General features: G+C 39.0%; 1 protein-coding gene across 3 annotated transcripts in view; it reads left to right on the top strand.

Moving 5' to 3' along the window:
- The window catches only part of TMLHE (trimethyllysine hydroxylase, epsilon), an 84,596-nt gene that overhangs the window by 23,686 nt on the left and 37,106 nt on the right, over window positions 1-23,804 (top strand). For 2 of the 3 annotated variants that reach the window (XM_030305546.1, XM_030305544.1), the window contains exon 3: window positions 18,575-18,751. The exons of the other annotated variant lie outside the window; for it this stretch is intronic. In XM_030305546.1, coding sequence (XP_030161406.1) covers window positions 18,575-18,751 — 177 coding nt within the window. The remainder of the gene's footprint in view (window positions 1-18,574; window positions 18,752-23,804) is intronic. 3 annotated transcript variants of the gene reach the window in all.

Below are 23,804 nucleotides of genomic sequence, written 5' to 3'. Positions count from 1 at the left end.
ACCTGAAAGAAGCCTGACCATTAAAGGCTACATACTGTATGATTTCATTCATATAACATTCTGTTAAAGGCAAAACTATAGGGACAGAAAACAAATCAGTGGTTGCCAGGGGGTTGGGAGGAGGTAGTGTAATACGGGATATTTTTAGGCCGGTAGAAACAATCTGTATGGAAATATAGTAGCAATAACTACATTTGAAAAAAAAATCTATAGACGTTTATAGCAAAAAGTGAAAGTATACAAATTTAAATGTATACAAATTTTAGAAAATCAACCAGGAAGTCAGATCTGAGGATGGAATACATCCTGTGATAAATGAATCCAACTGTATTATAAATATGTAACTATTGAAGGGAATGGACGGAAAGGTGGTGGCCTATATAATGTTGGAAAACAGTGCTTTGACTGGAAACCGTAAGGCTAAAGACAAAAGGAGCTATACATAAACACTATACTCTAGTTTTTAAAGTTGTTTCTTATATGAAAACAGATTTACAATTCTAAAACTGCTGTATATGTGTCAGGATTAAACACATAAGAGCATGGCAGACAGTGGGAACCAGGTTTCTCAGCATCAGAGAGTGTGGTTACAAATAAGCACAGGGGAAATGCTAGAATGAATCGTGTGGTTCTGGATTAGAGTTGGAGATATCAATATGAACTCATGTGTAGCTTAATATAGATACAGGTGGATACATGCAGAAATCATTATAGATGTTTTTTCACATAGATAGTGTATTTCCTAGCTCTGTCCGTTGCGAGAGCCTAGAAGCAGTGATATCTCAGTAGCAGTGAGTGCATTCAGTGACCAGATCTTGATTTCTTTTTTTGTTTGTTTGTTTGTTTGTTTATTTATTTATTTATTTATTTTTATGAAATTTATTGACAAATTGGTTTCCATACAACACCCAGTGCTCATCCCAAAAGGTGCCCTCCTCAATACTCATCACCCACCCTCCCCTCCCTCCCACCCCCCATCAACCCTCAGTTTGTTCTCAGTTTTTAACAGTCTCTTATGCTTTGGCTCTCTCCCACTCTAACCTCTTTTTTTTTTTTTTTCCTTCCCCTCCCCCATGGGTTCCTGTTAAGTTTCTCAGGATCCACATAAGAGTGAAACCATATGGTATCTGTCTTTCTCTGTATGGCTTATTTCACTTAGCATCACACTCTCCAGTTCCATCCACGTTGCTACAAAGGGCCATATTTCATTTTTTCTCATTGCCACATAGTATTCCATTGTGTATATAAACCACAATTTCTTTATCCATTCATCAGTTGATGGACATTTAGGCTCTTTCCATAATTTGGCTATTGTTGAGAGTGCTGCTATGAACATTGGGGTACAAGTGCCCCTATGCATCAGTACTCCTGTATCCCTTGGATAAATTCCTAGCAGTGCTATTGCTGGGTCATAGGGTAGGTCTATTTTTAATTTTCTGAGGAACCTCCACACTGCTTTCCAGAGCGGCTGCACCAATTTGCATTCCCACCAACAGTGCAAGAGGGTTCCCGTTTCTCCACATCCTCTCCAGCATCTATAGTCTCCTGATTTGTTCATTTTGGCCACTCTGACTGGCGTGAGGTGATACCTGAGTGTGGTTTTGATTTGTATTTCCCTGATAAGGAGCGACGCTGAACATCTTTTCATGTGCCTGTTGGCCATTTGGATGTCTTCTTTAGAGAAGTGTCCATTCATGTTTTCTGCCCATTTCTTCACTGGGTTATTTGTTTTTCGGGTGTGGAGTTTGGTGAGCTCTTTATAGATTTTAGATACTAGCCCTTTGTCCGATATGTCCTTTGCAAATATCTTTTCCCATTCCGTTGGTTGCCTTTTAGTTTTGTTGGTTGTTTCCTTTGCTGTGCAGAAGCTTTTAATCTTCATAAGGTCCCAGTAATTCACTTTTGCTTTTAATTCCCTTGCCTTTGGGGATGTGTCGAGTAAGAGATTGCTACGGCTGAGGTCAGAGAGGTCTTTTCCTGCTTTCTCCTCTAAGGTTTTGATGGTTTCCTGTCTCACATTTAGGTCCTTTATCCATTTTGAGTTTATTTTTGTAAATGGTGTGAGAAAGTGGTCTAGTTTCAACCTTCTGCATGTTGCTGTCCAGTTCTCCCAGCACCATTTGTTAAAGAGGCTGTCTTTTTTCCATTGGATGTTCTTTCCTGCTTTGTCAAAGATGAGTTGGCCATACGTTTGTGGCTCTAGTTCTGGGGTTTCTATTCTATTCCATTGGTCTGTGTGTCTGTTTTTGTGCCAATACCATGCTGTCTTGATGATGACAGCTTTGTAGTAGAGGCTAAAGTCTGGGATTGTGATGCCTCCTGCTTTGGTCTTCTTCTTCAAAATTCCTTTGGCTATTCGGGGCCTTTTGTGGTTCCATATGAATTTTAGGATTGCTTGTTCTAATTTCGAGAAGAATGCTGGTGCAATTTTGATTGGGATTGCATTGAATGTGTAGATAGCTTTGGGTAGTATTGACATTTTGACAATATTTATTTTTCCAATCCATGAGCAGGGAATGTCTTTCCATTTCTTTAAGTCTTCTTCAATTACCTTCATAAGCTTTCTATAGTTTTCAGCATACAGATCCTTTACATCTTTGGTTAGATTTATTCCTAGGTATTTTATGCTTCTTGGTGCAATTGTGAATGGGATCAGTTTCTTTATTTGTCTTTCTGTTGCTTCGTTGTTAGTGTATAAGAATGCAACTGATTTCTGTACATTGATTTTGTATCCTGCAACTTTGCTGAATTCATGTATCAGTTCTAGCAGACTTTTGGTGGAGTCTATCGGATTTTCCATGTATAATATCATGTCATCTGCAAAAAGCGAAAGCTTGACTTCATCTTTGCCAATTTTGATGCCTTTGATTTCCTTTTGTTGTCTGATTGCTGATGCTAGAACTTCCAGCACTATGTTAAACAACAGCGGTGAGAGTGGGCATCCCTGTCGTGTTCCTGATCTCAGGGAAAAAGCTCTCAGTTTTTCCCCGTTGAGGATGATGTTAGCTGTGGGCTTTTCATAAATGGCTTTTATGATCTTTAAGTATGTTCCTTCTATCCCGACTTTCTCAAGGGTTTTTATTAAGAAAGGGTGCTGGATTTTGTCAAAGGCCTTTTCTGCATCGATTGACAGGATCATATGGTTCTTCTCTTTTTTTTGTTAATGTGATGTATCACGTTGATTGATTTGCGAATGTTGAACCAGCCCTGCATCCCAGGAATGAATCCCACTTGATCATGGTGAATAATTCTTTTTATATGCCGTTGAATTCGATTTGCTAGTATCTTATTGAGAATTTTTGCATCCATATTCATCAGGGATATTGGCCTGTAGTTCTCTTTTTTTACTGGGTCTCTGTCTGGTTTAGGAATCAAAGTAATACTGGCTTCATAGAATGAGTCTGGAAGTTTTCCTTCCCTTTCTATTTCTTGGAATAGCTTGAGAAGGATAGGTATTATCTCTGCTTTAAATGTCTGGTAGAACTCCCCTGGGAAGCCATCTGGTCCTGGACTCTTATTTGTTGGGAGATTTTTGATAACCGATTCAATTTCTTCGCTGGTTATGGGTCTGTTCAAGCTTTCTATTTCCTCCTGATTGAGTTTTGGAAGAGTGTGGGTGTTCAGGAATGTGTCCATTTCTTCCAGGTTGTCCAATTTGTTGGCATATAATTTTTCATAGTATTCCCTGATAATTGTTTCTATCTCTGAGGGATTGGTTGTAATAATTCCATTTTCATTCATGATTTTATCTATTTGGGTCATCTCCCTTTTCTTTTTGAGAAGCCTGGCTAGAGGTTTGTCAATTTTGTTTATTTTTTCAAAAAACCAACTCTTGGTTTCATTGATCTGCTCTACAGTTTTTTTAGATTCTATATTGTTTATTTCTGCTCTGATCTTTATTATTTCTCTTCTTCTGCTGGGTTTAGGCTGCCTTTGCTGTTCTGCTTCTATTTCCTTTAGGTGTGCTGTTAGATTTTGTATTTGGGATTTTTCTTGTTTCTTGAGATAGGCCTGGATTGCAATGTATTTTCCTCTCAGGACTGCCTTCGCTGCGTCCCAAAGCGTTTGGATTGTTGTATTTTCATTTTCGTTTGTTTCCATATATTTTTTGATTTCTTCTCTAATTGCCTGGTTGACCCACTCATTCGTTAGTAGGGTGTTCTTTAACCTCCACGCTTTTGGAGGTTTTCCAGACTTTTTCCTGTGGTTGATTTCAAGCTTCATAGCATTGTGGTCTGAAAGTATGCATGGTATAATTTCAATTCTTGTATAGTTATGAAGGGCTGTTTTGTGACCCAGTATATGATCTATCTTGGAGAATGTTCCATGTGCACTCGAGAAGAAAGTATATTCTGTTGCTTTGGGATGCAGAGTTCTAAATATATCTGTCAAGTCCATCTGATCCAATGTCTCATTCAGGGCCCTTGTTTCTTTATTGACTGTGTGTCTAGATGATCTATCCATTTCTGTAAGTGGGGTGTTAAAGTCCCCTGCAATTACCACATTCTTATCAATAAGGTTGCTTCTGTTTATGAGTAATTGTTTTATATACTTGGGGGCTCCGGTATTCGGCGCATAGACATTTATAATTGTTAGCTCTTCCTGATGGATAGACCCTGTAACTATTACATAATGTCCTTCTTCATCTCTTGTTACAGCCTTTAATTTAAAGTCTAGTTTGTCTGATATAAGTATGGCTACTCCAGCTTTCTTTTGGCTTCCAGTAGCATGATAAATAGTTCTCCATCCCCTCACTCTGAATCTAAAGGTGTCCTCAGGTCTAAAATGAGTCTCTTGTAGACAGCAAATAGATGGGTCTTGTTTTTTTATCCATTCTGATACCCTATGTCTTTTGGTTGGCGCATTTAATCCGTTTACATTCAGTGTTATTATAGAAAGATACGGGTTTAGAGTCATTGTGATGTCTGTATGTTTTATGCTTGTAGTGATGTCTCTGGTACTTTGTCTCACAGGGTCCCCCTTAGGATCTCTTGTAGGGCTGGTTTAGTGGTGACAAATTCCTTCAGTTTTTGTTTGTTTGGGAAGACCTTTATCTCTCCTTCTATTCTAAATGACAGACTTGCTGGATAAAGGATTCTCGGCTGCATATTTTTGCTGTCTAGCACCCTGAAAATCTCGTGCCAATTCTTTCTGGCCTGCCAAGTTTCAAAAGAGAGATCAGTCACGAGTCTTATAGGTCTCCCTTTATATGTGAGGGCACGTTTACCCCTTGCTGCTTTCAGAATTTTCTCTTTATCCTTGTATTTTGCCAGTTTCACTATGATATGTCGTGCAGAAGATCGATTCAAGTTACGTCTGAAGGGAGTTCTCTGTGCCTCTTGGATTTCAATGCCTTTTTCCTTCCCCAGTTCAGGGAAGTTCTCAGCTATTATTTCTTCAAGTACCCCTTCAGCACCTTTCCCTCTCTCTTCCTCCTCTGGGATACCAATTATGCGTATATTATTTCTTTTTAGTGTATCACTTAGTTCTCTAATTTTCCCCTCATACTCCTGGATTTTTTTATCTCTCTTTTTCTCAGCTTCCTCTTTTTCCATAACTTTATCTTCTAGTTCACCTATTCTCTCCTCTGCCTCTTCCATCCGAGCTGTGGTGGTTTGCATTTTGTTTTGCATTTCCTTTAAAGCGTTTTTCAGCTCCTCGTGACTGTTCCTTAGTCCCTTGATCTCTGTAGCAAGAGATTCTCTGCTGTCCTGTATACTGTTTTCCAGCCCAGCGATTAATTTTATGACTATTATTCTAAATTCACTTTCTGTTATATTATTTAAATCCTTTTTGATCAGCTCATTAGCTGTTGTTATTTCCTGGAGATTCTTCTGAGGGGAATTCTTCCGCTTGGTCATTTTGGATAGTCCCTGGTGTGGTGAGGACCTGCAGGGCACTTCCCCTGTGCTGTGGTGTATAACTGGAGTTGGTGGGCGGGGCCGCAGTCAGTCCTGATGTCTGCCCCCAGCCCACCGCTGGGGCCACAGTCAGACTGGTGTGTGCCTTCTCTTCCCCTCTCCTAGGGGCGGGATTCACTGTGGGGTGGCGTGGCCCGTCTGGGCTACTTGCACACTGCCAGGCTTGTGATGCTGGGGATCTGGCGTATTAGCTGGGGTGGGAAGGCAAGGTGCACGGCGGGAGGGGGGGCAGGCTTAGCTCGCTTCTCCTTAGGTGATCCACTTCAGGAGGGGCCCTGTGGCAGCCGGAGGGAGTCAGATCCGCTGCCGGAGGTTTGGCTCCGCAGAAGCACAGAGTTGGGTGTTTGCGCGGAGCGAGCAATTTCCCTGGCCGGAACCGGTTCCCTTTGGGATTTTGGCTGGGGGATGGGCGGGGGAGATGGCGCTGGCGAGCGCCTTTGTTCCCCGCCAAACTGAGCTCTGTCGTCCGGGGGCTCCGCAGCTCACCCTCCCTTTGTCCTCCAGCCTTCCCGCTTTCCGAGCAGAGCTGTTAACTTATGACCTCCCAGACGCTAAGTCGCGCTTGCTGTCGGAACACAGTCCGTCAGGCCCCTCCGCTTTTGCAAGCCGGACTCGGGGGCTCTGCTTGGCCGGCGAGCCGCCCCTCCGCCTCGGCTCCCTCCCGCCAGTCCGTGGAGCGCGCACCGCCTCGCCGCCCTTCCTACCCTCTTCCGTGGGCCTCTCGTCGGCACTTGGGTCCGGTGACTCCGTTCTGCTAATCCTCTGGCGGTTTTCTGGGTTATTTAGGCAGGTGTAGGTGGAATCTAAGTGATCAGCAGGACGCGCGGTGAGCCCAGCGTCCTCCTACGCCGCCATCTTCCTGCGCCTCCCCAGATCTTGATTTCTAATGCTGTTCTCCAATAAAAGGAACCAAGCCTCCTGGGTGAAATGACTTATTCTAGGGCTTGGTCAGGGAAAATACAAGATAAACCTGGAGAAACTTGAAGTGCCAGAAAATAAGGAAGTGCTAAAAAAAAAAATGAAACGATGTTAAAGGGACACAGGAGCCAACTAAAAGAGTTGCCAATGGCCGAAGCTGGAACAATTTGAGCAAGAAAATAAATAATATATATTGGATTCTAACCCGAGATAAAAAATAAATATCCTTGAGTCCATGTTGATATAAACAAATGATCAAATAAATGGGGAGAGTAGAGACAAATCTCCCATACAGGAGAATTTCAAATAGTTTATGTAGTCATTTCTCCTCCTCCCACTATGAAGGTCAATCTTAACTCCCCAGTCCTAGCATGTAGGCTGCATTTAGTGATTTGCTGCCAAAGAATAGAATATGGAAGGAGAAGGAATAACTCTAAGTAGGGAATCTGGCAAGCTCTATCTTGGCCTGGTGTTAAAGGATAACACCATCAGTAATAAGTCCTATTACTAGCATGTACCATTGATATGATGTGTTGAAAAGGGCACTTCACTTGTGTAGCCATTCTCCCAAAAACCTATACTATAGGTTATACTATAACCCCACTTCAACCATGAGAAAATCATCATACAAACCCAAATTGGGGAGCACTCTAATAACAAAATCCCTCTCAAAATTGTCAGGGTCATCAAAAACAAGGAAAGTCACAGCCCAGAGAAGCCTAAAGAGACATGATTAAGTGTACGGTGGGACCTAGATGGGATTCTGGAATAGAAAAAGGACACTAGGGGGAAACTAACAAAATTCAAATAAAGTATGGGATTTTGTTAATAAATTGTGTATCAATATTTATTCATTAGTTGTGGCAAATTTACCAAACTAATATAAGATATTCATAATAGAGGAAACTGGGTAAGGACTTTATCGGAACTGTTTGTACCTTTTCTGTAAATCTAAAACCATTCTAAAACTTAAAACAAGTTTAGTAAGAGGAAATTGGAGAAGGTAGTGGAAACATCAAGCCATAAGTTTCACTATGAAAGGAAATATGATTGAGGTGGGGTGGTAATGGGAGGGGTACACAGAGTGAAGGGGAACATCGTTTTAAGATGGTGGGATATTACAACATGTTTGCTGATGAGAATGATCCAGTAGGGAGGGAAACTTTGATAATGTAAAGAAGGGGGTGGAGCAATTTCAGAAGTGTAGTACCTGTGTGGGAGAGAAGAGATAGGGTCTAATTCCTAAATGGAAGTGTTAGCCTTAGTTAAGTGCACAGATGTCTCAACCATAGTAACAGGAAGGAAGGTAGAATGTGCACAGGTGCAGGTAAGTGGGCAGATGTGGAAGGAACATGAGTTTGTGGAGATTCTCTTCTAATTGCTTCCATATTCTCTTTGAAGGAGTAAAGCAAAGTTATCAGTTGAAAATGGGAAGGGAGAGGCGGTGCTAGCAGTTAGGAGAGAGGAGACAGTGTGAAATAGTCTTCTTGGAGAGTGAGTGAGTGACTTTCCCAGGAAATTATGCAAGGATTGTTTGGCAGTGGTGAGTACTCATTTGAGATTTTTGGTGATGATTTTAAAATGAGAATAGTCATTGTGGTTTAGAAAATTTTCTCTGACAATGTTCAGCTGCTTGGCTACAGGCACAGACAAAGTAGGGACTTGAGTTTTTTAGGAGTGGGGCTTAGAAAAAAAGGAGTGGGGCTTTTTCAGGGAAGTATGGTGGAAGGAGAGAGAAGGGAACGGGAGTTAGGGTGTTTTCAGGGAATTGATTAAAATGAAGGACCATTGCATCTGGGCTCCATAAGGAGAGAAATGAAAACATTAAAGAAGACAAGATGATGGATGACAAAAAGGAGGTTGTGGTCAATGGATTAGAGTTCTTTGTGGGGTTGAAAGAGTATCAGAGTGAGGAGTGCACAAATAATTGAACTGAAAAGGAACAAGATGTAGGATAGGATGTTAAAAATGAAAATTAATAAAGGTATTACAATTAATGGTGATGAAGTTGTTAAGAATGCTGACAGGAGAGGGATGGCAATAAACTGATCTTTATTTATTCATTTAAAAATAGAGGGGCTCAGGAGATATTTGACTAGAGTAATGAAGAAGGGTAGAGTCATATAGGACAGCATGAGTTTCAGAAGAGCAAGGGAACAACTATCCTACCAGTATGATTACAGCATTGTCTTGCCCTGTTGAGCAAAAACTAGAACACTCTTTCCAAAATACAATCTGATTTCACAACTCCGATTTTAAAAATCTCTTTGTGGAGGCCCACAGTGAAAGACAGTGGTTGCCTAAATGTGGCATGAGAAAGGAGTGGAAAGGTCATATAGATTTTAAAAAGATTTAGGAGGTAGAAGCAGCACACCTTGGTGATCGATCAAATGCAGATTATGAGAAAGATGAGTTAAAATGAATCCCAAGTTTCTTTTCTGTATTGACATTTTGGCCTAGTTAAGAAACATTTGTTTAGTGTCAATTTTGTGTATAGCTGAGAATTTCTAGAGACCCAAGATGTAAGATGTGGTATCCAAGAAACATAAGTAAATAAATATAAGAAGTATGAATACCTTATGCCATATGCAAATGCACATTAAGTTGTTACCTACCAAATACTTAATTTCAAAGAAAATGTAGGGTTGTTCAAGGAAGCTTCCTTGAATAAATGAATTTGTAGCCAGATTTTGAAGGAAAAGATGGTCATTTAATTAGGGGAGCTTATAATTTCAAGGAGATAAATGGCAAGGGCAAAGATGAGAATGAACTCAGTCATGGGAAGATGGACAATAAGCACAGCAATTAAACTAAAATGTAGGGGATGTTCTGGAGCTTGCAAGAGAGAAGTCTAGCCACATAGGACATAGGATTCTACTACCATACTGTATGTGCCTAGCAACTCCTGAACTGAAAACAGTATATGTATGGCAGGTAGTAGTCAAGATTACTAGATGTTGAACAGAGCAAGAGAAGGTCATTCATAGAGGTCATTTCAATGAGAGGATCCTTCTCATTTCTGATGTGTAACCTATATTGGAGTTACCAGTAAGGCAGCTTCAGCACTGCTTATCGATTTCCTCAACAGACATTTAATGGGCACAACGTCTAGAAGCTAGACGTTGTGATAAGTGCTAAGCATGCAGTGATGAAGAAGGCACATTCAGTATCTTAAAGGTGCTCCTAGTCTTTGGTAAAGACAAACCTGTAGACCATTATAAGACAGCATGATAAATGCTTTTAGGCGATATATAGGGTGCTGTAAGAACAAAGAGGAGAAGTACCTGACCCAAACTGAGGAGTTACATATGACTGCTTATAAGATATAACCTGTGAACTGAGTCACGAATACGGAATATGATTTAGGCAAGGAAAGAGGGGTGAGAAGGTGAGGATAAATGTTCCAGTCAGAGGGAGCTGCATGTACAAGAACTTAAAGGCTGCAGAGAAGATGGCATATTGGCCTATATGGACTGTCGCATAGAATACAAGGAAGGGTTGGTTGAGAGAAAATGTTTAAAAAGTTATTGAGTTGGTGATATTAGCAAGTCCTGTGAAATCACCAGAAGTGGAAGAGAAGGTGATAAACGATTTTATGGCTATGAATTATTTTGGGAGCCAACAAACACTTTCTGTAAAGGGCCAGATAGTAAATATTTTTGGCTTTATGGGTCGTGTACATATCTGTTTCATGGTCTTCTTTGTTTTGTTTTTGTCTTACAACATTTTTAGAATGTAAAAACCATTCTTATCTTGCAAGCTGTATGAAAACAGGCTACAGGCTCTATGTGACCCCCAGGCTACTTGTCACATCCTGGATTAGCTGTGTAATGACCCATCTGAATGAAGTTAATCACTTTTGTCACTTCAAGGACAGGGTTCTCAATATTTTTAGCTTATGAATTGCATAGGAATTCTATAGAAAGCTATGGATCCTCTCAATGGAAAAATGTAGGACTACCCACACATACACACAATTTTATTATTCCATGGATCCTAGGTAGGTCAGGAACTTGCCACTTAACATTGTTTTTTTATATTGTTTGCAAAACAGGTTTCTTTTCATATAGACAAATTTATCTTTTATGATTTTCATATATATTAAAATGGCCATTCCTACCTCAAGATTGTCACTGTATAATAATTTTATTTTTTATATTTTGATCTATCAGTAATTTACTGTTTTGAATATTATGAATCCAGAGTCAAATTTGTCAAATATTCTTTTTCTCCAAAACTAGTTATTGAATAATATATCTTTTCTCTACTGTTATGAAATGACACCTTTAACATAAACATATTTCCATGTATACTTGGGGCTGTTTTGAAACTCTATTATGTTCCCTTAACCTGTTCATCTATTCTGCACAAATACCATACTTTTTTTTTATTCTAGTTAGTCAACATATAGTGTAATATTGGTTTCAGCAGTAGAATTTAGTGATTCATCACTTACATACAACACCCAGTACTCATTACAAGTGCCCTCCTTAATCCCCATCCCAAATCTAGTGCATCCCCTACCCACCTTCCCTCCAGCAGCCCTCAGCTTGTTCTCTATAAGAGTTAAGAGTCGCTTATGGTTTCCCTCCCTCTTTGTTTTTTTTTTCAAATATCATACTTTTTACATGACTGTAGCTTTATATATGTTTTTTGTATTTTGTAAGACAGTTACCCCCTTGCCTTTCTTCTTTTTCAAAATTATAAGTTTATTAATCCTGAATATGAATTTTGGAATTAGCCTGTCCAGTACATGAAAATTTCCATGTGAATTTGGACTGGAAGTACATGGAATTTTGTGCATTAATTTGTTGGAGAATTTGTATCTTTTCATTATTGAATCTGCCTCTCTTTGAGCATATTTCTCTGTAAGCGGTCTTCCACATTTTTGCTTATTTCCAGCTGCATTATACTTTTTGTTCCTCTAACAAATTTGATCTCGTTTTCATTTACCTTTCCTATATTAGTAACCCAGTATATAGGAAAGTCTTTAATTTTTTGGCAACTTTTTATTTTGGTATAACTTCAAACTGACAGAAAAGTTGAAAGAATAGTATAAGTACCTCCTTTATAACCTCTACCCACCTGTGTTTCCTTTTAAAATACTTCAGTGGTTTCCTTATCCAATATTTTTTCTTAAATTTTTTTAATTTTTATTTATTTATTGTTTTTAATATGAAATTTATTGTCAACTTGGTTTCCATACAACACCCAGTGCTCATCCCAACAGGTGCCCTCCTCAATGCCCATCACCCACTTTCCCCTCCCTCCTAACCCCCATCAACCCTCAGTTTATTCTCAGTTTGTAAGAGTCTCTTATGGTTTGGCTCCCTCCCTCTCTAACTTTTTTTTCCCCCCTCCCCTCCCCCATGGTCTTCTGTTAAGTTTCTCAGGATCCACATAAGAGTGAAAACATATGGTATCTGTCTTTCTCTGTATGACTTATTTCACTTGCATAACACTCTCCAGTTCCATCCACGTTGCTACAAAAGACCATTCTTTCTCATTGCCATGTAGTATTTTCATTTCATTCTTTCTCATTGCCATGTAGTATTCCATTGTATATATAAACCACAATTTCTTTATCCATTCATTAGTTGATGGACATTTAGGTTCTTTCCATAATTTGGCTATTGTTGAAAGTGCTGCTATAAACATTGGGGTACAAGTGCCCCTATGCATCAGCACTCCTGTATCCCTTGGATAAATTCCTAGCAGTGTTATTGCTGGGTCATAGGGTAGATCTATTTTTAATTTCTTGAAGTACCTCCACACTGTTTTCCAGAGCGGCTGCACCAGTTAGCATTCCCACCAACAGTGCAAGAGGGTTCCCGTTTTTCCACATCCTCGCCAGCATCTATAGTCTCCTGATTTGTTCATTTGAGCCACTCTGACTGGCGTGAGGTGGTATCTGAGTGTGGTTTTGATTTGTATTTCCCTGATGAGGAGTGACGTTGAGCATCTTTTCGTGTGCCTCTTGGCCATCTGGATATCTTCTTTTTTTCCTCTCCTATAAGACTTTATTTTTTTTTCAATATATGAAATTTATTGTCAAATTGGTTTCCATACAGCACCCAGTGCTCATCCCAAAAGGTGCCCTACTCAATACCCGTCACCCACCCTCCCCTTGGATATCTTCTTTAGAGAAGTGTCTATTCATGTTTTCTGCCCATTTCTTCACTGGGTTATTAGTTTTTCGGGTGTAGGGTTTGGTGAGTTCTGTATAGATTTTGGATACTAGCCCTTTGTCTGATATGTCATTTGCAAATATCTTTTCCCATTCCATTGGTTGCCTTTTAGTTTTGTTGATTGTTTCCTTTGCAGTGCAGAAGCTTTTTATCTTCATGACGTCCCAATAGTTCATTTTTGCTTTTAATTCCCTTGCCTTTGGAGATGTGTCAAGTAGGAAATTGCTGCAGCTGAGGTCAGAGAGGTTTTTTTTCCTGCTTTCTCCTCTAGGGTTTTGATGGTTTCCTGTCTCACATTCAGGTCCTTTATCCATTTTGAGTTTATTTTTGTGAATGGTTGTAGGAAACTGGTCTAGTTTCATTCTTCTGCATGTTTCTGTCCAGTTCTCTCAACACCATTTGTTAAAGAGACTGTCTTTTTTCCGTTGGATACTCTTTCCTGCTTTGTCAAAGATTAGTTGGCCATACATTAGTTGGCCATGCAACTGCATTTCTGGAGTCTCTATTCTATTCCGTTGGTCTGTGTGTCTGTTTTTGTGCCAATACCATACTGTCTTGATGATTACAGCTTTGTAGTAGAGACTGAAGTCTGGGATTGTGATGCCTCCTGCTTTGGTCTTCTTCTTCAATATTACTTTGGCTATTCAGGGTCTTCTGTGATTCGATACAAATTTTAGGATTACTTTTTCTAGCTTCTAGAAGAATGCTGGTGCAATTTTTATTGGGATTGCATTGAATGTGTAGATGGCTTTGGGTAGTGTTGACATTTTAACAATATTTATTCTTCCAATCAATGAGCACGGAATGTTTTTCCATTTCTTTGTATCTTCTTCAGTTTCCTTCAAAGGCTTTCTATAGTTTTCAGCATACAGATCTTTTACATCTTTGGTTAGGTTTATTCCTAGGTATTTTATGATTCTTGGTGAAGTTGTGAATGGGATCAATTTCTTTATTTGTCTTTCTGTTGCTTCATTAAGAATGCAACTGATTTCTGTACATTGATTTGTTTCCTGCGACTTTGCTCAATTCATGTATCAGTTCTAGCAGACTTTTGGTGGAGTCTATCGGGTTTTCCATGTATAATACCATGTCATCTACAAAAAATGAAAGCTTGACTTCATTTTTGCCAATTTTGATGCCTTTGGTTTCATTTTGTTGTCTTATTGCTGATACTAGAACTTCCAACACTGTGTTAAACAACAGTGGTGAGAGTGGATATCCCTGTTGTGTTCCTGATCTCAGGGGGAAAGCTCTCAGTTTTTCCCCATTGAGGATGATATTAGCTGTGGGCTTTTCATAAATGGCTTTTATGATGTTTAAGTATATTCCTTCTATCCCGACTTTCTTGACAGTTTTTATTAACAAAGGATGCTGAATTTGGCCAAATGCTTTTTCTGCATCGATTGAAAGCATCATATGGTTCTTTTCTTTTCTTTTATTAATATGATGTATCACATTGATTGATTTGCAAATGTTGAAAAAGCTCTGCAGCCCAGGAATGAATCCCACTTGATCGTGGTGAATAATTATTTTTATATGCTGTTGAATTTGATTTGCTAGTATCTTATTGAGAATTTTTCCATCCATATTCATCAGGGATATTGGCCTGTAATTCTCTTTTTTTGCTGGATCTCTGTCTGGTTTAGGAATCAAAGTAATGCTGGCTTCATAGAATGAGTCTGGAAGTTTTCCTTCCCTATCTATTTTCTGGAACAGCTTGAGAAGGATAGGTATTATCTCTGCTTTAAATGTCTGGTAGAATTCCCCAGGGAAGCCATCTGGTCCTGGACTCTTATTTGTTGAGAGATTTTTGATAACTGATTCAATTTCTTCGCTGGTTATGGGTCTGTTCAAATTTTCTATTTCTTCCCATTTGAGTTTTGGAAGTGTGTGGGAGTTTAGGAATTTGTCCATTTCTTCCAGGTTGTCCAGTTTGTTGGCATATAATTTTTCATAGTATTCCCTGATAATTGCTTGTATTTCTGAGGGATTGGTTGTAATAATTCCATTTTCATTCATGATTTTATCTATTTGGGTCCTCTCCCTTTTCTTTTAGAGAATTCTGGCTAGGGGGTTTTCAATTTTGTTTATTTTTTCAAAAAACCAACTCTTGGTTTCATTGATCTGCTCTACAGTTTTTTTAGATTCTATATTGTTTATTTCTGCTCTGATCTTTATTATTTCTCTTCTTCTGCTGGGTTTAGGCTGCCTTTGCTGTTCTGCTTCTATTTCCTTTAGGTGTGCTGTTAGATTTTGTATTTGGGATTTTTCTTGTTTCTTGAGATAGGCCTGGATTGCAATGTATTTTCCTCTCAGGATTGCCTTCACTGCATCCCAAAGCATTTGGATTGTTGTATTTTCATTTTCATTTATTTCCATATGTTTTTTAATTTCTTCTCTAATTGCCTGGTTGATCCATTCATTCTTTAGTAGGGTGTTCTTTAGCCTCCATGCTTTTGGAGGTTTTCCAGAGTTTTTCCTGTGGTTGATTTCAAGTTTCATAGCATTGTGGTCTGAAGGTGTGCATGGTATGATCTCAATTCTTTTATACTTATTAAGGGCTGTTTTGTGACCCGTATGTGATCTATCTTGGAGAATGTTCCATGTGCTCTCGAGAAGAAAGTATATTGTTACTTTGAGATGCACAGTTCTAAATATATCTGTCAAGTCCATCTGATATCATTCAGGGCCCTTGTTTCTTTATTGATCCTGTGTCTAGATGATCTATCTATTAGTGTAAGTGGAGTATTAAAGTCCCCTTCAATTACCACATTCTTACCCATAAGGTCGCTTATGTTTGTGATTAATTGTTTTATATATTTGGGGGCTCCTGTATTTGGCGCATAGACGTTTATAATTGTTAGCTCTTCCTGATGGATAGACCCTGTGATTATTATATAATGCCCTTCTTCATCTCTTGTTACAGCCTTTAATTTAAAGTCTAGTTTGTCTGATATAAGTACGGCTCCTCCAGCTTTCTTTTGACTTCCAGTGGCATGATAAATAGTTCTCCATCCCTCACTTTCAATCTGAAGGTGTCCTCAGGTCTAAAATGAGTCTCTTGTAGACAGCAAATAGATGGGTCTTGTTTCTTTATCCATTCTGATACCCTATGTCTTTTGATTGGAAGATTTAGTCCATTTACATTACATTCAGTGTTATTATTGAAAGATATGGGTTTAGAGTCATTGTGATGTCTGTAGGTTCCATGCTTGTAGTGATATCTCTGGTACATTGTGGTCGTTGCATCATTTTACTCACAGAATCCCCCTTAGGATCTCTTGTAGGGCTGGTTTAGTGGTGATGAATTCCTTCAGTTTTTGTTTGTTTGGGAAGACCTTTATCTCTCCTTCTATTCTGAGTGACAGACTTGCTGGATAAAGGACTCTCAGCTGCATGTTTTTTCTGTTCATCATCACATTGAAGATTTCCTGCCATTCCTTTCTGGCCTGCCAAGTTTCAGTAGATAGGTCTGCCACTAGTCTTATGGGTCTCCCTTTGTAGGTTAGACCCTGTTTATCCCTAGCTGCTTTCAGAATTTTCTCTTTATCCTTGTATTTTGCCAGTTTCACTATGATATGTCATGCAGAAGATCGATTCAAGCTATGCCTCAAGGGAGTTCTCTGTGCCTATTGGATTTCAATGCCTTTTCCTTCCCCAGATCAAGGAAGTTCTCAGCTATGATTTGTTCAAGTACATCTTCAGCCCCTTTCTCTCTCTCTTCCTCTTCTGGAATTCCTATTATACGGATATTGTTCTGCTTGATTGCATCACTTATTTCTCTGAATCTCCCCTCATACTCCTGAATTTTTTTTTTATCTCTCTTTTTGTCAGCTTCCTCTTTTTCCATAATTTTATCTTCTAATTTAACTATTCTCTCTGCCTCTTCAATCCATGCTGTGGTCGCCTCCATTTTATTTTGCACCTCATTTATAGCATTTTTTAGCTCCTCATGACTATTTCTTAGGCCCTTGATCTCTGTAGCAATAGATTCTCTGCTGTCCTCTATGCTTTTTTCAAGCCCAGCAATTAATTTTATGACTATTATTCTAAATTCTTGTTCCATTGTATTGCTTAAATCGTTTTTGATCAATTAGTTAGCTGTGGCTACTTCCTCTAGTTTCTTTTGAGGAGAATTCTTCCATTTGTCATTTTGGGTAGTCCCTGGGGTGGCTGCAAACTGCAGGTCACATCCCCTGTGCTGTCCTGAGAAACTTGTGTTGGTGGGTAGGGCTGCAGTCAGACCCCATATCTGGCCCCAGCCCACCGCTGGGGCCACAATCAGACTGGTGTGTACCTTATCTTCCCCTCTCCCAGGGGCAGGACTCACTGTGGAGTGGTGTGGCCCCTGTCGGGGCTATTTGCACACAGCCAGGCTTGTGGTGCTGCTTTGATGGGATCTGGCGTATTAGCCGGGGTGGATCCACAAGGTGCACAGGGGCAGGAGGGGCAGGCTTAGCTTACTTTTCCATAGGTGGTCCCCTGTGGGAGAGGCCCTGCAGCACCGGGAGGGAGGCAGACCTGTCGGAGGGATGGGTCCACAGAAGCACAGCGTTGGGCATTTGCGCGGTGCCAGCAAGTTTGGTGACAGGAACTGGTTCCCTTTGGAATTTTGGCTGGGGGATGGGAGAGGGATATAGCGCTTGCCAGCACCTTTGTTCCCTGCCGAGCTGAGCTCTGTCTTCCGGGGCTCAACAACTCTCCCTCCCCATGTCCTCTCGCTCTCCTGCTCTCCGAGCAGAGCTGCTGACTTTTAACATTCCACATGTTAAGTCCTGCTGGCTGTCAAAACTCACAGATTCTGGTCCCTCTGCTTTTGCAAGCCAGACTTGGGGGCTCTGCCTTGCCGGGGGGGGGGGGCTGCCCCTCCACCTCCCGGCTCCCTCCCGCCAGTCCCTGTAGCACGCACCGCCTCTCCACCCTTCCTACCCTCTTCCGTGGGCCTCTCGTCTACGCTTGGCTCCATAGAGTCCGTTCTGCTAGTCTTCCGGCAGTTTTCTGGGTTATTTAGGCAGATGTGGGTGGAATCTAAGGGATCAGCAGGACGAGGTGGGCCCAGCGTCCTCCTATGCCACCATCTTCTCTCCTCTCCTCCTTTTCCAAATTTAGAACTCTGATATGTTTTGAGTTTATCTTGGAGACTGGTGACAATATGGTTATGGACCCAATATTGTCTTTTTTTCCAAATGGCTACCTAGTTGTCCAAACGCCATTTATTTTAAAAGTCATTATTTCCCCAGTGTATAACTATCAGTTTATTAGATACCAAGTTCCTATATTTAGGTGTATTTTTGGACATTTTATATGCATGTGTTGTTTTATCTGCTCTGCCTATCCCAACGTCACTGTTTGAATTCTAGAGATTGTATAGGATGTTTTCTATCTGAGAGGCTCGTGTTCCTCTCATTGCTCTTGCTTGTTTCTTGGTAGAAAACTTTTTGAAGGAAGTTTTCTGACTATTGATTGTTTTTAAGTTTTCCTCAATAAATAATTATCTCTTTTTGTAAAATAATACATTAAATAATCTGAAAGAATGCTTTCCCCTAGAACTGCAGTATGCAAACACCGTGATGCGCTTTGATTATGTGTGGCTTCGAGACCACTGCCGCTCAGCATCTTGCTACAACTCCAAGACCCACCAGCGCAGCCTGGACACTGCCAGTGTAGATTTATGCATCAAGCCAAAGACCATTCGTCTGGATGAGACCACACTCTTTTTCACTTGTGAGTAGACAACAGACTTTGCCTTCATTGGAGTATTCTTCTAAGGAACAATTATTTTGCAAAAACTGGTTTGCCTCATTCCAAAACAGAGAATTCTATTTTTTTATTGACGTATAATTAACATAAAATATCTTCTTAGTTTCAGGTGTATAACATTGATTTGACAATTCTGTACATTACTCAGTGCTCACCATACATGTAATCACCATCCAAGACCATACAACGTTATTACCGTATTATTGACTGTATATTCCCTATGCCATACCTTTCATCTCTGTGGCTTGTTGACTTTATAACTGAAGTTTGTACCTCTTAATCCCCTTCACCTACTTTGCCCCTCCTCCTCCCCCTTGGCAGCCACCAGTTTGTATTTTCTATCTTGTATTTGAGAAACTGGTTTTTTGTTCGTTTGTTTTGTTTTTTAGATTCCACATATAAGTGAAATTATATGGTATTTGTCTTTTTCTGTCTGACTTATTCCACTTAACAAATACCTTCTGGGTCCATCCATGTTGTTGCAAATGGCAAGATCTCATTTTTTATGGCTGAATAACATTCTATTGTGTGTATATATATCTCATCTTCTTTATCCATTCATCTATCAGTGGTCACTTGGGCTGCCTCCCTATCTTGGCTATTGTAAATAATGCTGCAACAAATATAGGGGTGCATGTATCTTTTCAAATTAGTGTTTTCTTTGAGTAAATACCCAACAGTGGAATTATTAGGTGGGATGGTATTTCTATTTTTAATTATTTGAGGAACCACAAAGCTGTTTTCCACAGTGGCTGCATCAATTTACATTCCTGCCAACACTGCATAAGTGATCCCTTTTCTCCACATCTTTGACAACACTTGTTATTTCTTATCTTTTTGATGCTAGCCATTCTGACATGTGTAGGTGATATCTCCTTGTGGTTTTCATTTGCATTTCCTTGATGATGAGAGGTTTTGAGCATCTTTTCATGTGTCTTTTGACCATCTGGATGTCTTCTTGGAAAAATGTTTATTCAGGTTCTCTGTTTTTAATCAGATTATTTGCTTTTTGATGTTGAATTTTGTTAGTTCTTAATATATTTTGGATATTAACCCCTTATAGGACATATCATTTGCAAATATCTTCTATTCACCAGATTGCCTTTTTGTTTTGATGATGGTTTCCTTTGCTGTGCAGAAGCTTTTTATTTTTATGTAGTCCCAATAGTTTACTTTTGCTTTTATTTCCTTTGCCTTGGGAGACATATCTAGAAGAAGGTTGCTATGGCCGATGACAAAGAAGTTACTCCCTCTGTTCTCTTCTAGGATTTTTATGGTTTCAGGTCTTACATTTAGGTCTTTAATCCATCCTGAGTTTGGTGTGTGTGTGTGTGTGTGTGTGTGTGTGTGTGTGTGTATGGTGTAAGAAAGTGGTCCAGTTTCATTTTTTTGCACGTTGCTCTCCAATTTTCCCAACATCATTTGTTAAAGAAACTGTCTTTTTCCCATTGCATATTCTTGCCTCCTTTGTTGAAGATTAATTAACCATATATTCATGAGCTTATTTCTGGGCTCTCTATTCTGTTCCATTGATCTAAATGTCTATTTTGTGCCAGTACCACACTGTTTTGATTATTACAACTTTGTAGTATATCTTGAAATCTGGGATTGTGATACCTCCAGTTTTGCTCTTCTTTCTCAGGATTACTTTGGCTATTCAGGGTCTTTTGTGGTTTCATACAAACTTTAGGATTATTTGTTCTAGTTCTGTGAAAAATACTGTTGGTATTTTGATAGGGATTACATTGAATCTGTAGATTGGTTTGGGTAGTATCGACATTTTAACAATATTAATTCTTCCAATCCATGAGTATTGGATTACTTTCCAGTTTTTGTTGTTGTTCAATTTCTTTCATTCATGTCTCATACTTTTCACAGTATAGGCCTTTCATCTCATTGGATAAATTGATTCCTGAGTATTTCATTCTTTTCAGTTCAATTGTAAATGGGATTTTTTCTTAACTTTTCTTTCTGCTACTTTATTATTAATGTATAGATACACAATAGATTTCTGTATATTAATTTTGTATCCTGCAACTACTGAATTTATTTACTGAATAAAAGCATTTCTTTGCAACTTCCTGTGAATCTATAATTATTTCAAAATAAAAAGTGAAAAGAAAAAAGCTTTGGAGGAAACAATATTTACAATCAATACTTTTGACTACTGATTTCTCTATAGTAAAAAAAAAAAACCCATGCCATAGAAAGGTTTATTTCTATGCAAAACATTTGCAACATGCATTACAGAGACTGAAAACCTATTAATGTATAAGGTATTTTATTGCCAGTTTGTAAAGAAAAGCACTAGTATTTCAATAGAAAAATGTGAGAAAGAAGTGAACAGGCAGATCGTTAGAGCATGAGTCAGCAAATATTCTGTAAAAGGCCAGATAGTAAAAACTTTTAGGTTTTGCTAGCTGTACAGTCTCTGTCACAACTGTTCAGCTATTCAATTCTTCAGTAGTAGGGTGAAAGCAGACATACTCAATATGTAACCAAGTGAGTATCATGTGTTCCAAAACAGGCGTGATAAAGACAACTGCCAGGCAGATTTGGCCTGTGGGCCATAGTTTGGTAACCCTTGCATTTAAAAAATATGTCTATACAGATGGCTAACAGACACATTAAAAGATGCTGAACATCACTCATCATCAGGGAGATGCAAATCAAGACTACAATGAGATACCACCTCACACCTGTCAGAATGGCTAAAATCAACAACACAAGAAACAACAGGTACTGGCGAGGATGTGGAGAAAGAGGAACCTTCTTACACTGTTGGTGGGAATGCAAACTGGTGTAGCCACTCTGGAAAACAGTATGGAGGTTCCTCAAAAAAATTAAAAATAGAACTATCCTATGACCCAGCATTTGCACTTAGGAATTTACCCAAAGGACACAAAAATACTGACTTGAAGGGACACATGCATCCCAATGTTTACAGCAGCACTATCAACAATAGCCAAATTATAGAAAGACCTCAAATGCCCATTGACTGATGAATGGACAAAGAAGATGTGTATACACACACACACACACACACACACACACACACTGGAATATTACTCAGCCATCAGAAAGAATGAAATCTTGCCATTTGCAATGATACAGATGGAGCTAGAGAGTATTATGCTAAATGAAATAAGTAGACAGAGAAAGACAAATACTATATGATTTCACTCATGTGTGAAAATTAAGAAACAAAATAAATAAGCAAAGGGAAAAAGAGAGAGAAAAACAAACCAAGAGCTAGATTGTTAACTATAGACAACAAACTGAGGGTTGCTGGAGGGGAGGTGGATGGGGGGATAGGTTAAATGGGTAATGGACATTAAGGAGAGCACTTATTGCAATGAGCACTGGGTGTTGTATGTAAGTGATGGATCACTAAATTCTACTCCTGAAACCAATATTACATTATATGTTAATTAACTGGAATTTAAATAAAAACTTGAAATAAAGTAATAATAATTTAAAAATAAAAATAAAAGATGTATGTCTAACAAATATAAATGTCTAACAAATGTTATTAGCCTTATTAGTAAATGAATAAATTAAAATTATTACAATAAGAGCTTTACCTACCAAATTGGAAAAACTATCTTTAAAAAATAAGCATACTCTATTTTGATAGGTACATATATATTGCTGTAGAGAATGGAAATTGGTATACTTTTTAAAAATACTGTGGGAACATTTTTTAAATATTTATTTTGAGAAAGAAAGAGCAGGAGCAGGGCAGGGGCAGAGAGAGACAGAGAGAGAGAGAATCACAAGCAGGCACCACACTGTCAGTGCAGGGCCCGATGCAGGGCTTAATCTCACAAACTGTAAGATCATAACCTGAGCCAAAATAAAGAGTTGGGCGCTTAACTGACTAAGCCACCCAGGCACTCTGAAATTGGTAGACTTTCTAATAAAGTAACTTAAATGCACCAAGACTCGTAAAAGTTTAGATCTTCAGATTTAACAATTCCACCTTCTGTGTTCCTATTTTAAGAAAATTATCAGAATTATAAACAAGGATGTCACTATTAAATAATAAGGAAATGAAAGAAAAAAACCCTACATGCTCCAGAGAAAATTGGTTAGGTAAATCTTGGTAGTCCATATTCTGCAAATTATAAGAATTTTTATGAAGATTTCATTTTTTAAGTTTTATTTTTATCCCAGTTAGTTCACATAAAAGTGTAATATTAGTTTCTGGTGTAGAATTTAGTGATTCAGCGCTTCCATAAAACACCCGCTGCTCATCACAAGTGCCCTCTTAATCCCCATGACCTATTTCACCCATCCCTCCACCCACCTCCCTTCTGGGAACCATCAGTTTCTTCTCTATAGTTAAGAGTCTATGAATTTATGAAACAATCATAGGATGAAGATTTAAAAATTTTAAAATGTTTATTCATTTATTTTGTGAGAAAGAGAGAGCACAAGCAAAGGAGGGGAAGAGAGAGAGAATCCCAAGTAGTCTGCACACTGCCAGCACAGAGTCTGTCGTGGGATCGATCCCATTAGCATGAATGAGATCATGTCCTGAGCCGAAATCAAGAGCTGGATGCTCAACTGACTGAGCTACCCAGGTGCCCCAAAGATTTAAATTTTTATTGATAAAATCACTCTTAAAATATTAAGTTACAAAGGCAGGGTAGATGGGAAAAAAGTGGAAGGAATGATGCCAGGCTGTTAACAGTGGTTTCATCTGCATGGTAGAATGGTAAATATAGGTAATTTTTAAAATCTTTCTCATATGTTTTATGCTTTACAAATTCTTTATGATACTTTTATTGTCATGGGGTGGGAAGCCAAACAGAGAGAAACAGAGACAGAAAGAGAAGTAAAAAGAAGTAAGAGAAAAGATAAGATGCCAGCAAAGCCTTTTACTCCCCTTGCTATACCCTTTGCATATCCTGAAGATTTTCTAAAGCATTTGGGGGGGGATTTTTTTTTTACTTTTTGGGTTTTTTTTTTGACACAGTGGGCAAAGTCACTTATGAAATCATTATCCTGTTAT

This window comes from Lynx canadensis, chromosome X, assembly GCF_007474595.2.
Source record: "Lynx canadensis isolate LIC74 chromosome X, mLynCan4.pri.v2, whole genome shotgun sequence".
NCBI lineage: Eukaryota > Metazoa > Chordata > Mammalia > Carnivora > Felidae > Lynx > Lynx canadensis.
This window is presented reverse-complemented; position numbering and strand designations above follow the sequence as displayed.